Source organism: Rosa chinensis, chromosome 6 (genome assembly GCF_002994745.2).
Source record: "Rosa chinensis cultivar Old Blush chromosome 6, RchiOBHm-V2, whole genome shotgun sequence".
In the NCBI taxonomy this organism is placed as follows: domain Eukaryota; kingdom Viridiplantae; phylum Streptophyta; class Magnoliopsida; order Rosales; family Rosaceae; genus Rosa; species Rosa chinensis.
The window spans coordinates 42,179,873-42,195,124 of record NC_037093.1 but is presented as its reverse complement, the minus strand read 5'-3'; the positions used below and the strand labels follow the sequence as shown (position 1 = coordinate 42,195,124).

Sequence of the window (15,252 nt, the reverse complement as noted above, 5' to 3'; positions counted from 1 at the left end):
TGTCACTGGTCGACGAGTCAGCGGATGTCTAATATGTTCACCACGTATGCTGAACACAAGTTCGTATAACACATAAATCACTGCTTGTATTGCCATTAATAATATCTTAACAGCCTCGTAAAACTGCTCTTCCTCTTCATCAGCTCCATACATGTCCATTTCAGACATTGCTAATAGAGAAAGCACCTAAACATATTTATAAAAAAATATATCACTATTCATATTAACATTCATTCAAAAGCAAATCAAAAATCATAAATATTCAAACAAAAAATCAAATTGTAATTCATAACATACCAGTTTAAAATCATTCAAAACAAGCTGCAATTCAAACAAAATAAAATCAAACTCCATAACTTAAAATTAATAATAGAACATAGCCTATTGCTTATTAGGTGTCGCTAGTGGAGATTGACCCACACCTATTGCATTTGTTTATAGGTGATCCAATTATGTCGTTGTTCAGGAGTCATCTTCAAGAAGAAATCTTGCTTTGCTTTAGTATTAAGCAAATCAAGAGCCATAAAGCAAGCCTCATCAGTTAATCCTGGGGTCTCGTTCATAGCATCCAAAAGATCACTCTCTCTTGATTCTCTCTTCTCCATTAAGCCACAAATTTTATCAAAACTTGTGACAATTTTACCAATGCCACTTGATAAGTTTTCTAAAACCTCAGCCTGACTAGTTGCCCCCTTTGAGCCGCTATTATTTTCATAGTCAGTCCTACTCCGTTTTCCTTGAGTCCTGCTATGTGGTGGAGCATCTACATTGGTACCTTGGGAGGGTTGTTGTGAAAGAGATGGCGAGTTTTCTTGGTGTGATGACTCATTTTCACTTTGCACGAACATGTTAGTATTTCGATCAAAAACTAATCCATCAATTCCCCAAGGTCCGTTTTCTTCCGCTCCAAATGTAGAGGCATCTGTATCATCACCTAAACTGATTGAGCCCATTCCAGTTGCAGTTCCATTTCCAACTGCAATTTTCAAGTCCTCATAGTCTGGAAAAGTTTCTGACCGAAAGTGCCCATGCGTTGGATGTGACTAGTAGCAAAAAAAAAATACACGTGTCAATATGATGATAACCATTTGAAATAACTATAAATCTAAATTAGAATAAAATGAAAAAGCAATAAGCTCACCTTCAAATAATCTACCCATACTTCATCATCAGCAGTGAATCTCTTTGTGATCGGATCCCACCCAAATCCAGAACTATGACGCATAAGTTGAGAGTAATTGGTGTATTGTTTCTTAAACCATTTCACTCTACTTTGGTAATGACTAAAACTTATTTCACAACTAAGTTTTTCCTTCAGTTTAGGAAGTAGCTTCGCCTCTATTGTTTGTTTGCTTATCACACCATTAATATCACGCAATCCAAGTTTGGCGCCTTCAACCATAAGTTGAAGCAAAACATTGCTCTCTTCAGCATTCCAAGTTTTGTAATCTTTTCTTTTACCATTCCCTTGTGAATCTCCCATCTATACGATTGCGTAAAAGTAATCATACATGCAACTTTTATCAATCAAAACATTATAATTCAGAACAATATAAACATAAGGGAAGTATAGACTGGAAAAAAAAAAAATTAGAAGTCCAAGGTACATGGCTCCACAAAGAAACAAGAAAGATATTAGACCCCAAATGACAACCCTTCTGTTATCAAGACGCACAACTATCAGGTGTGTATATCAATATAAACATGCACCAATATCCTGTTTTCATACTCTCCTAAATTGCTTTCTGACACAACAAAATAATAAAGTAAAGAAGAGTTGCTGGTATCCTTCATCAGCTTGAATCTATTCATATTAAGAGCAATGATTTTGGCTACTAGGGATAAGGAATCATTCTGGTAAGAATCATTACTTCAAAACGTATGCAAGGTTTTTTTTTTTTTTTTTCTTCTTTTCTTTAAACATGCATTAAGCATACAAAAGGAACCAACTCAGACAATTGGGTGCAGAGACAAAAATAGCAAATTTTGATACATTGTTCATATTGATTATTACCTAGCCAACTTCTCTTTGATTAATTTTTCTTTGTTTCATAATTCATTCAATTACATTTTGATCCACACTTGTTTGTTTTTTATAGCATGCCATACAATATGATTATAAACAGTACTCATAAATTGCACAAATCAGACTCTCATAACCCCAAAACTTGATCACGATCTGTTTCCATGGGAATTTGAAGGAGAAAATAAAAAGAATCTGAATCCTAAAGAAATTGAGGTCCATAAAGATGACAAAACTGAATCAAGGTACCAGACAACTGTCATCATGGCAATTTGCCCAACCAACATGAATCAAAACTCCAGAACAATATTCCTATCTCTCAGCTGACTACAAACTTAGCTGAATTAACTCTTTGAAGATTCAGTGATCCTATTTACTCAACCTACTACTCTGTAATCCCAAAGTAAAATTTCTAACATTAAAGCTCTGCTCAACATACACATAATATTCTCAAAGCATAAAAAAGAACACTAAAATTTTAGAAAAAGAAAATAAATAACCTGACATAATTTTATCAGCCATTGCCGACTTTAGTGGTGGCCAACATTGGCTTCAAATTGAAGGGTTAAAGCAAAATTTGAATGAAAATTAATAACTCTGTATAGATTCACCCAAAGCTTGAACCAAATTGCACCTCTGACATTACTATCATTTTAAGAAAGTTGACATGAGATTGTCAACATAAGTCCCATCTCAATGCAGGGTAAAATCACACACACTATTAGGTATAGAAAAGAAGTTCTGGCATGAAGGAAAAAAAAAAAAAAACCACCCACCGTTTGGCTAATCTACCCGAACTTAAGAGCCACAAGGGCAAAGCAGTAGCAAAAAAAAAGAGAACCATGCCATATAGGACAACAACAAATACAAAAGAAACAGAAAACCTAGCGAGAAAAACAAAGAAGAAGAAACATACGCAGCAAACAAGCGACGACAATAGCAATAACCGCAATAGTATGCAGGACTATGATCGAACCGTAAAAGCATTAGGCATATACATTATTTGGCTTTGTTTTAGGAGTTGATGATAATATTAGGGTTCCAAGCATCACAATTGAAAAAAAAAAAAAATCAAATTCAACAACAACAATGAACATGTTAGGTATTAGAGGTTGATATCACAAAATAATAGAGAAAAGAAAAAAGAAATCATGAAAGAGAGATGATGGAGGACCAACCTTGAACGCGCAGAGAGAAGAACTTTGACAGACTTTTCCATGCTCAAAATCTTTGCTCTGGTGGCTGGAAAAATATTGGAATTTGGTATTTATACTTAACACTACAAAGTCCATGATTTTCCATGATTTTCTAATTCCGTATGTATGAATGATATTTTGAATACCCCTAAACTTCTATTCATTTTTAAAAGTCCTAATTGAATACCCCTAGACTTTGGTGGAATTCATAAAGATTTTTTAAAATCCTAATTGAATACACCCAGACTTTTATGGACTGTTAAAAGTCTCTATTGAATACACCCAAACTTTTAAATTCCATGGATTTCTTTAAAAGTGCCAGTAATTCCATATACAATACACCCCCCTTAATGTCCAATTTGGACGGAATAGTAGAAATTGGACACGGCTGATTGAAATTGGAAAGTTTAGGGGGTAAAAAATTAAAATTGAAAGTAGAGGGGGTGAAATGATGACACCCCCAAACCTCAGGGGGTAAACTGAAATTAATCCTATGGAGAAATATATTCAACTTCACCCGTTTGCATTCTGGATCCATTCTGGAGGAGTGGATCTGAACTTCAGACGAAGCATACAGTCATTTTTCCTGATGTTTTTGACTATGTTGACAATAATAGGTGGCAAACCCTTCAGATCATCATTAGTTTTGGTCCACAGATTATGGACAAAACCATTTTCAACAAACCAAAGCTTGTGTTCTTAGGGATGTTCACTCTGAACATTTACTAGGTATCTTCCAACATATGGTCCTGAAACAATAAAGAGAGTTGGAGGAACTAGGTCTTCTGGATTATGTCTTCCTATCAGACAGTGGAATTCATGCCAGTCTGATTCACTGAGTGCCATGATAGGGACCCTAGCACTTTCAGGGCTTTCCAGGAAGTGAATTTTCTCTTTTCTGACAGCACTCTGCTGCGTATGAAGCTCTTCACCTTGTGGCCTTCCATGCTCGTAGAGTTCTTCAGCTAATGCAAAGAGAGCTGGGAACATCAGACCACTGCTTCTTTCTTGAAAGGCAAATAAGAGATTATCCAGGATTGCCTTCTGGTGATAAGCTAGTCTCCTGCCAGTTCTGAACACAGGAGTATCAAAAGTTCTTAATTCATAATTAAAAACATTTATAACTCCACTTGGAGTTGGTCTGCTTTTTGGCAAAGCAGCAGCCATCAACGGTCTTGATGAGCCTTTACCGTCTGCCGTTTGAGATGGGCTAGCCAATCCTTTACCCTGGGATTGATCAGTTGAGGCCAAGCCTTTTGAGCTTAGCAGAAACCTTTTAAGGATTTTCTCCTTGGTTTTTCTTGGATCCTCTTCAGGTTTCTGTTCTTTCCCAGTCCTTCTGGTTCTGGGATTACGACCTTCGTCGTCTTCTCTTTGGCTGAACATTGCCATTTCTCTGGTCAATGCGTCTGGAAGATGGTTCTTGTTTCCTGCAATTAATTCAACAATATAATCGTATTGGTTAAGAAACAATTGCCAGTTGGCTAATCTTCCTCTATTAGCAGCTTTGTCAAGTTTAAAATTTTTAAAATTCTTTACTCTGGCACAATCGGTGCGGACAGTACAGGTTTTTCCAAGATATGCTGGAGAATTTAAAATCGTTTTCTTGACAGCTAAAATTTCTTTTTCCCCTGTGGGATAATTCAGTTCTACAGGGCTGAACTTGCCACTACAAAATTTGCAGATCTTTTCAATGTTAGTTCCAGGCACTCTCGCCAGAACAACACCGGACCAGTAATTATCACTCACATCTGTCTGGAGGATAATTTCATCATTCTCTTCTGGTTGTTGAAGATGAGGGAGGTTTTTGCAGAGATTTTTTATCTGCTTCACGATCTTTTCATCATATTCAGTGAAGTTCCATTTCCTTTTGGAACTTGTCTTAGGAGATAACATTGCTGTTAACCCTGAGATTTTGGGGATGAAATCTCTCCCATAATTTATGACACCAAGGAATCTCTCTAGATTCTTAGCATCAGGAATTCTGGCTGGAAACTTCCAGATCTTTTCAAGGATATGTGGTTGGAGTTTTATCACTCCATTCTTGATGTTTATTCCTAGGAAATCAACTTCATCGAGGATAAAGAAGATTTTCTTCTCGCCTAGGATAATTCCATGCTGAACTATCAGCTTTACTAGCTCATGGAGGTGTTTCATGTGTTCTTCTCTATTTTTGGAGAAGACCAGGATGTCATCTATGTAGACGACGCAGAACTCCGCTACATGCTTGAAGATGTTGTCCATCTTTCTCTGGAAAATTGAGGGAGCTTGCTTCAGACCAAAAGGCATTACCAGCCACTCATAATGACCTTGAGGTGTTCCAAATGCAGTGAGAGGAATGCTCTCAGGATGCATCTTGACCTGCCAGAAACCCGACTTTGCATCGAATTTCGAAAAGACTTTGGCTCCTCTGAGCTGGTTAATCAATACTCTTGAGCAATTTGATAACCGTCTTTGACAGTCTTCTTATTGACATCTCTGTAGTCAATAACCATTCTAGTTTTTCCTCGTAGATTCTCTGCATGATTTCTCACGTAGAATGCTGGAGCATGATGAGGGCTAGTGGAGGGTTGAATTAATCTCTTCTTCAGGAGATCTTCAATATCACTTCTGAATTCCTTCTGATCTTCCTCTTTGTACTGAGGAATGGCTTTGACATAACAAATGGCATTCATGTCATGCAATCTCAATTCACAGACCACTGGGTCTTTTTCCCAAAACTTCTGAGGATTTGTATCAACATTCTGCTCGAGTAGTTTCTTGATTTTTTCAAGAGTGGGAATTTGCTGAGACTCAAGCTTGTTCTGAAAGTGCTTGAGGTTATGCTCATGGATGAAACTAGCTTCTTCATCTTCACTAGTTTCTTCTTCTTCTTCTTTAGAAGATTCTTCAACAAGTAATTCTTCTTGTTGCTTTATTTGGAGTATAGGCTCAAATTTGGGCTTGTAGGGGGTAAGATCACCACTATTCTGTTGCGATCTCTGATACTGAAAGTAAAACCGGGACCTACCACACACTTTCCTTGTGTGAGTCGGTCTGCCCAGAACACCCGTTCTCCTTTCCTGAAGCCTATCGCTTCTTCATCCTGAATGAATCGTTGTTGGAGAATAAAATCATTTCCCAACAAGAAATCAGATCCTTGGCCTTCAGATTGCCAAACATTCTGGATGATAAATGTTCCTCCACCAACGGTAATATGAACATTTTTTGCTACTTTCTTCATGGTGAGATGGCTCCCATCAAATGTAACACCAGTAGCTGACTTCTTTTTATCTTCTTTCCTGAGTTCATCTGGAATTGCAAATCTCTTTGCAACAGTAAATCCCGATCCATTATCCACAAAGGCATGTAGATGATATTTTTTATGATCCGGGAATTTTAGTCCGATCTCTATGTAGTTGCTGTATCTACTGGTAGAGACGACCTTCGATTGATGAAGCTCATTTTCCTGAGCTTGTTCCTGAGGAATGAATGGTTTACATTCTTCTGGAACAATTTCTAGTGGTTCAACCAGTTCAATCTCTTCATCGATTTTTTCTTCACCGATGATTTCTTCCTTTATTTCAGAGGAAGATAGTTCCATGGTTTCCTGGAACAGAGTTTCAACTTCTTTCGCTTTTTTCTCCGCGAAATACTCTTCATATTCTTGTTCAACCAATTGGCTTACAAGGCCATTCTTGGTTTTCCTTCTTGCTTCAGCTATGAAGCATTCTTTGTGATAAGTCTTCTTAGACTCTTCACAAAATATTGGGAGACCATTCTTTTCGTGACATAAGCAGTAGTCACAAACGAGTGTAATAGGGTTTACCTGATAAGAAGACATGAAAGTTTCTGTCTTGCTTTCTTCCCAGTTTTTGATTCTCAAAACATTCATTGGTTTGGATTCAAAGTACTCTACTTTAGAATCTATCTCAGACTTAGATGATGATTCTTCTTTTTCAGACCAAGCAGAGTAAACTGACCTGTCGTCTTCTTCATCCTCAGAATAGGCTATTTCGTAGCCTTTCATATTTGCCACTTCTACTATTTGCTCATATTCTTCAAAGAGAGTTTTAGTAGATCTTTTACCCTTCTCCGGGCATTCATTGGCATAGTGCTCTTCAGCTTTACACAACCAACATCTGCAAGCTTTCTTGCTAGTTTGTTTATGCTGATGAGTATTCTTCTTTTTCTTGAAGAACTTCTTTTTAGGATCTTCATCCTGCTGCTTCTTATAATTGGAACTTCTCTTGAACTTCTAATCCTTCTTCTGATTACTCTTTTAATTTTGAATTTTTTAGAGTAATATTTTTCTTTTTTCTTCTTTCTGTGGAATTTGGATTCATGACATCCCCAGTTTGTGGGCATATCCAGTATTTCGTAACAGAAATTTTCAACTCCTTTGAGTTGCTTTTTGGCCATCTTAGCTCTAAGATTGGCTTTGCATTGCTCCTTCAGTAATTGCCGGATTCTGTCAGCAATCCCTCCAACTGAAAATCTTTCAATTGGTTTCTCAGCTATGCTTTATCTCACAGCTGTTCTCCATGGTTTAGGGAGCTTTCTGTGCCACAGATTAACTAGATCAGTATTCTCTAGTTCACCAATTGTATAGTAATATTCCTGAAATTCATTCAGGTATTCTTCGAAATATCTCATGTCACAGATTTTGAGAGCATAGATATTCGACTTTGCCGTTTCTTTAGCTTTCTCACTCAGATTTGAAAGATCTCCACAGAACTGATCGTACAGGGGTACTGCAAAATCATACGGAGACTTTGAATTCTTGATCTCTTCAAGCCAGTCTCTTCCTCTGGCAGTTTCTTTGAAGGATAGGTAGTACTTTTTTGCCACTCCAGTAAGAGTAGTTTCATAGTACACCTGCAAATCTGGTGCTTCAAATTTGCCAAGGGTAAGTGCAGAAGCCATCATCAGGCTATCTACCCATTGGTCAATGGTTTTTCTTTTGTCTAGACTCTTGTCTAGATTTAACCAGATGCCGTAGTTCATGATAGGAACTCTTGGCAGATTGTCCTCTAGGACAAATCTTTGGGAATTTCTTTCCCCTTTTTTACCCGTGGGGGCTTTCTGAAATGGGAGTTTTGTTTCCCTTTTTTCTCTGCTTATGAAAGTTCTGGAGCTCTCTCCATCTTCCATTTCAAGATCTTGATAAGGAAAGACTTTTCTCGTCTTTCTGATTTTGAATTCTTTCATTTCTTCGATTAGTTTTTCTAATCGTTCAGGACTTTCACAATTCTCAGCTTCTTCATAAAGATCATAGAGCCTCTCAGCTCTGAGCATGTGGACTGGTCTGTTCAGATCAGCTTCCAGATCTTCTTCTGATATTGGCTCTTCATAGTGGGTTTTGTACCACTGACACTAGCTTCTCTAGTGCTGTAGGTTCTTCTCAGAAGGTTGTTGTTTATCCTGAGCTTTTCAGGACCGACATCACTTTTTCTGTGGTTGTCGAGGTTGAGGCTGATTTCTCCAGTTCTTCTACTCTCGTAGATTTTTGCTTTTGTACTTTCTGCTGGTAGCTTCGAACCGGATAATTTCCATTCAATAGGAAAAGTTACTTCATTCCAAGCAACCTTGTGAATTTGCTGTGAATGGTTCTTCTGGCTGGTGAGGAATCCAGTAGTGAGACTAGGGATGTTGGAAATCCGTGTCTTCTGCTCTACTGTGGTGCTCATCAGTTTATAGTATATTCTGTATACTATCGCCAATTCTTGCATATCATTCTTCATTGATATTCCATCTGTCTTGACTCTCAGTCGGAGACAGTGGGCTGCATCCTTCAGGCTGGTTGAGAAGTTGGGGAAGCAGTTGAAATATGCTACTTGGTTGCACAATGATGCTTCTAGAGTTCCCAGCAAATTAGCTTGAAAGTCTGTCAGTCTGTTGTCTTGCAGAACACATAGGACTGAGCAATTGATGCCTTCTCTTGCCAAAAGCTTTATGCCGATTTGGACTGCTCTAATATGCATAAATTGATACTTCTTTGCTTGTGCTCTGGCAACTTCAGCTGGAGTGATCATCAAGACATCTGTCTCTCCTCCTGCTGTTGAGGGGGTTGTGAATTCAAGTAATTTGAAATGATGGTTGTCCATCAGGTCAAATGATCCCCTTCTGTAGATCTGTTTGAAATCTAGCTTTGGAAGTGAGGCGTTTTTTACCTCCTGCTCGATTTCATTATATTCAAATTCTTCAGAATTTAGGAGTTGAACTCATTTCTTCTTTCCAAAGATGCTTAACATCTTCATTTCTCTTTTTTCTGTTTTCTCCGGGTTTTCATACCGGATACTAGTCTGACTAGTAGATGGTTACAGAAAAATCATGTTTGGAACAAGATTTGAATCTGGTTTCTCTAATGGTTTGAACCCATTAGCCTTCTTTTTTACTGTAGGCACTTTCTTGTCCTTCAGTATTTTTTCCAGCGTTTTTTGCTGTTCATTGATTTTTCTGCTAACACTCGTTAGCTTTTCTGTTTCCGTTTTTGGAAGTTCCTTGATATAATCCAGTTTGTTTTCCAATCTTTCCAATTGGTGGATTATAGCAGGTAGTTTTTCTAGATGATTTTGACATCTAGATACTTCTAGTAACAGCTTCTGATATTTCTCATCAGAAGATTTCAGTAGAGAATTTATTTTCTCTAATAACAATTCTGACATTGTCCCCATTAAGGAGGGGTTCTCCTTGAGCTATTTTACAAGCTCTGATACCAGTGATGTGCGGATCTAACCAATGCTCAAATAATCAAGAGGTTTTTGTTCCTCTTCCAGAACATATAGGAGATTATCAATCTCTTCTTCTATTTTATAGATTCTAGTTTGAAGTCTATAAATAATATCCCAATAATTGAGAGATTCTCTGTCGAGACTATCTCGATAAGTTTTCAGTTTTCTCAATTTTTCTTTCTCTTTATGCAATTCTTTACTAGTGTTTTTGTAGATTGCAATCAACTCAAGTCTGTCTACAATCGAAATTATGAATAGTAAATCGTACCATTTATCTTTGAATTTAGAGGATGACTGTCAACTTCATATATATATTCAAATAAAACTCTGATGGGCCCACCACGTTTCTGAAAACCTTTATATAAGCAAATAACTATATGAAAGTGACAATACTAACATGCTTATGCAGACTCTGACAAACAAATGGTACTAATGGTAGGGATCTTGAAAAGATGGGTAGGTAGGGCACAAAGTGAGAAAAGTTTGTGTAAGAGGGAACAAAAATAAGATACTGGGGTGTATGAGAAGTATTTTCCCGAATTTGGAGTGTATGAGCATTAACCCAATAATCTATTAATGCATTTTTTTTTCTTGGCTCTGTAGTGTTAGATTTAAACACAGGTGAGTGTGTATCTAGTATTCCCCATATAATAATTTGCACCTCGCAATCTCCCCTGTAATTTAACAAAATTAAAATCGGTGGCCAAAGGTCAAAATTTTCTAAAATTCAGGACCAAAATCTAAAAAAAAAGGTATAGTAGTACACAGTTGAGATATAACGGCTATGCTACTCTCCTCTTCAGTACCCGCGAAGAAGAGAGGGAGGGAGGAAGCGAGAGAATATATATCAGAGGCCCCTCTTTCCATGAGTATTCTGAACTCTTAACAGCTCAATCCAAGAATGACTCCAACTCTCGCTCTCAACTATTATCTCTACACCTCCACAGCACCACCCAACCTCTCTCGAAAACGCGCCGCCGAGCCCAGAGCAAACCAGGGCGCCTACCCGCCAAGATTTCCCAAATGGGTTCGTAAAGCCGCAAAACCACCAATGAAGTCAACCACACTGATTGAACAGCACAGCTCTTCGCTCAAACAGGCTCTTCATGACCATGTTCAATCTGGGTCCATGGAAGACGCGCTCTGGGTGTTTGAGAAAATGAACCAGTCAGATGCGTACAACTGGAACATCGTTATCAGAGGTTTTACGGATAATGGGTTGTTCCGAGAGGCGATTGAGTTTTATCAGAGAATGGAATTTGAAGGTGTTGGAGCGGATAACTATACTTTCCCATTTGTAATCAAGGCCTGTGGTGGGTCCTTATCGTTGGCCGAAGTCCGAAGGGTTCACGGGAAGTTGTTCAAGGTTGGGTTGGTTTCGGACGTATACATATGTAACTCTCTGTGTGCTGTGTATGCGAAACTTGGTTGCATAGAAGATGCAGAGAAGGTGTTTGAAGAAATGCCTGTTAAAGACTTGGTTTCTTGGAATTCGATGATTGGTGGGTATGTTGCAGTTGGGGATGGATGGAGTGCAGTGGTTAGTTTTCAAGAGATGCTGGTGGTTGGGATAATGCCGGATAGATTCAGCATGATCGGCGTTCTTAATGCTTGTGCTATCGAGGGTTTGCTCCAAACTGGGAAGGAAATCCATTGCCAGGTGATGAAATGTGTGGTTGAATCAGATGTCATGGTTCAAACCTCGCTTATTGACATGTACCACAAATGCGGTAGACTAGACTATGCGGAGAGGTTGTTTGATAAGATTTCTCAAAAGAATGTTGTGGTTTGGAATGCGATGATACACGGATATGCGCTAAATGCTAGTCCCGTGGAGTCTTTTTCTTGCTTGAAAACGATGCAAGAGACTGATAAGTTGAGGCCTGATGCTATTACGATGATAAATTTACTCCCTTCTTGCACACAAGTAGGAGCCCTCATGGAGGGAAAATCTATCCATGGCTACGCAATTAGACATGGGTTTCTCCCTCATATTGTCTTGGAAACGGCTCTGATTGAGTTGTATGGTGCGTGCAGCAGGGTAAAATTTGCAGAACGTATATTTGGCCAACTGGCTCAAAAGAATTTGATATCATGGAACACCATGATTTCTGCGTATGTACACAATGGACGGAATTGGGAAGCCTTGGAACTATTTCAGGATCTTGTGAGTAAACCTCTTGACCCAGACCCAATTACGATTTCAAGCATCCTACCTGCCTATTCTGAAGTAGCATCATTAGGGCAGCGGAAGCAAATTCATGGTTATATCTCGAAATTGGAGCATCATTCGAATACCTTCATCTTGAATTCAACTGTTTACATGTATGCAAAATGTGGGCATCTAGGTACTTCCCAAGAAATCTTTGATAGGATGATATACAGGGATGTCAGCTCATGGAACACTATTATTATGGCTTATGCCATTCATGGGTTTGGGAGAAGATCAACTCGGTTGTTCTCCGAAATGGTAGAAAAGGGCATTCAACCAAATGAGAGCACTTTTGTTTCCCTGTTAACAGCTTGTAGCATTTCTGGCATGGTCGATGAGGGTTGGAAATACTATGCATCTATGAAATTAGAGTACGGTATTGATCCTGGAATAGAGCACTACGGTTGTATGATTGATCTTCTTGGGCGTACAGGTAATCTTGACCAAGCCAAGACTTTTATTGACGAAATGCCGTTGCTGCCCACAGCCAGAATCTGGGGTTCTTTACTGACAGCCAGTAGAAACAATAGAAACATAGAGTTAGCAGAGGTTGCTGCTGAGAACATTTTGTCCTTGGAACATGATAATACTGGGTGTTACGTCTTGCTTTCCAATATGTATGCTGAAGCTGGAAGGTGGGAAGATGTAAAACGGATCAAATTTCGTATGAAGCAAAAAGGACTGGAAAAAACTATTGGATGCAGCTATCTTGAGACCAAATGTAAGCCTTACAGGTTCATCAACCACGACAAGTCGCACGTTGAAAGTGACACGATTTATGAGGTTTTAGACGTAATCTTGAGGAAGATTGGGGAAGACAAGTATGTTCACAGTATCACCAAGTTCAGACCCTTGGATTTGATGAGAAAGAAACAAAATTCTGCAGAGCATCACAGTGTAAGATTGGCAATTTCTTATGGGCTGATCTCCACGAAACTCAGAGACCCGGTTCTTGTTAGAAGGAACACAAGAATATGCGAAGATTGCCATAATGCTGCTAAGAAGGTTTCAGAGATGACCAAGAGAGAGATAATAGTAGGGGATTCCAAGGTCTTTCACCACTTCAGAGATGGGAATTGCTCATGTGGTGATTATTGGTGACTAACTGTTTTACACTTCTACAGAAACTTGGTGTACATACAAAAAGTATGTTGCAAAATTAGCTGCAAACTTCCACGGGTATGTAATTTTATAGAAAGAGACTCAAATACACAGCAACGCTAAAATTTTGTAGACAACAGACTTCCATGAGCTTCATCGCATACAGCATACATGCATTGATAGGCACACGCGAGTCCTTAATTGATGGACATCGCGTATGCCTGATCCGTATGTGGATAAACATCTGGTGTGCTCATTTTTTCACAAGATTCCGATAAGGATCGACACATCAGATATTGTCCACGTGCCGAAAATCTTCTAGTCATGAAACTGATGAGGTAGCTACAAAAGTGTCATGGTCATGATTACTCATCCATGAGTTGGCGTTGCAAAGTTGGAATTCACTTATTCGAAACATGCGAATAGCAACAAGTCTCGGAGTCTCGATTGATGTTGAAATTTTGCTAAGCTCAACATTTTCCGGGTCCATTGCTTTGCTAGTGATCTAGTACAGCACATGCGTGCATAATTATTGCTTTGAAAACAAACCCAAGTTTTACCATATTCGTGTAAGTCGGATTCTGCACTCGTTGCTAATATTACTATATTAGCATGGAAGAATAACACATGAAAGATTTGAACTTGGTGTATATGGACCTGATGATTTATCGTCTTATCTCTTTGAGTCATTGCATTAGAATGTCACTCATAATATCGTTGTAGAGGATATTTTTGCTTCATTTGGTCATTCTCATAAAGAGAAAGTGTGGATTTATTTCTCACTTGTTTCATTTGCGAAAGAAAATTAATTCACTTTTTTTTTTATGGAAATTGAGATTTCTATGATGATTCATTCTAATATTTGATAATGTTAGGAAAGTTGTATGATGTGTGATTAATGAAAGAAAATAATGTAAAATTATAATTAATGCAAGAAAAGAGTGAGGAATAAAGAATCTCTGTGGAATAGAGATATTCATTTTTAACTTGTTCATTTCCTTGTACTTATCAAATACAGGAAATGAATGAGTTTTTTTTTTTTTACTTTGTCAAGAGGAACCCAAAAGCTTCCTAGGCCCAAGATAAACCCCTTCGGCGCATGTGAAATGCTCCAACTGTGCATTGCAGCACAGTGTCTGACCACTTTGACAGCTTCGGAATTCGAACCTAGGTTGGAGAGCACACCCAACTAGACAAGAACCACTAGGCCACTTGCAGTGGTTAGAAATGAATGAGTTTATTTTCCTAATCTCTCAAATCCACGAAACCAAACGAGAACTAACATCTTTTACCTTTAGTTTGGTAATCTTGATTTGAGTTGTAAACAAAGTTTGAATATGCCTTGCAAGTAATTCTTTTATGGGCTTAAAAATTTATGTAGTATCTAATTTACGAGAGATTTTACGAAAATAAAAACGACTTCAATTCAAAATTGTCAACTCAAACTCAATCAATCCGACTCGGATTCAAATCACTCACTCAATCATTAACAATTCATCAACCTTAAAAAATTGCTCACTACATAGTTCCTTCTTGAAGAAGCAAAATTTCTCTGTCAAGAAACAACAAAGTGTTCGGTGATTAATAAATCGAACACAATGTTGAAGCGTAACACACCCATTTACAGGTCACAAACCACCAAAAACAATAAAAACAAAAATTCTATTTACAATTCCTCTCTTTCGTATCTATCTAAGCTACCGGTCAGTCAAACCTGAACTTCCAAATATGCCCCCAGTCTCTCTCTCTCTCTCCATCTCAGTCTCAGTCAACCTTGACGTAATCATCTTCATCGTCGTCGTCATCATCGTCCTCATCCCAATTCCCCTCCCTCCGGCCATCCTCCCCAAACGCCTCCCTAACCGAATTCCAAACGACGTCGCGCAGCCAGTCCAGGCATCCGATCCCGTCCGTACACCCGCACTTGTCCCTGACCGTCCGGATTATCCCCTTGCCGCCGACCTCGGGCCGCGTCGACATTGGCTGGAGGTAGGCGAGAGCGGCGTG

General features: G+C 38.5%; 1 protein-coding gene across 1 annotated transcript; it reads left to right on the top strand.

The window, feature by feature from the left end:
- The first annotated feature begins 10,751 nt into the window (after nt 1-10,751).
- On the top strand, nt 10,752-14,010 carry LOC112173397 (pentatricopeptide repeat-containing protein At4g35130, chloroplastic). Its single transcript, XM_024311011.2, has one exon. The coding sequence runs from the start codon at nt 10,834-10,836 to the stop codon at nt 13,243-13,245; it is 2,412 nt and encodes an 803-aa protein (XP_024166779.1). The 5' UTR covers nt 10,752-10,833; the 3' UTR covers nt 13,246-14,010.
- The last annotated feature ends 1,242 nt before the right edge of the window (nt 14,011-15,252 follow it).

Excerpts from the sequence above, each read along its gene's own strand:
- LOC112173397 (XM_024311011.2), top strand. The coding sequence starts at position 10,834 with ATGACTCCAACTCTCGCTCTCAACTATTATCTCTACACCTCCACAGCA.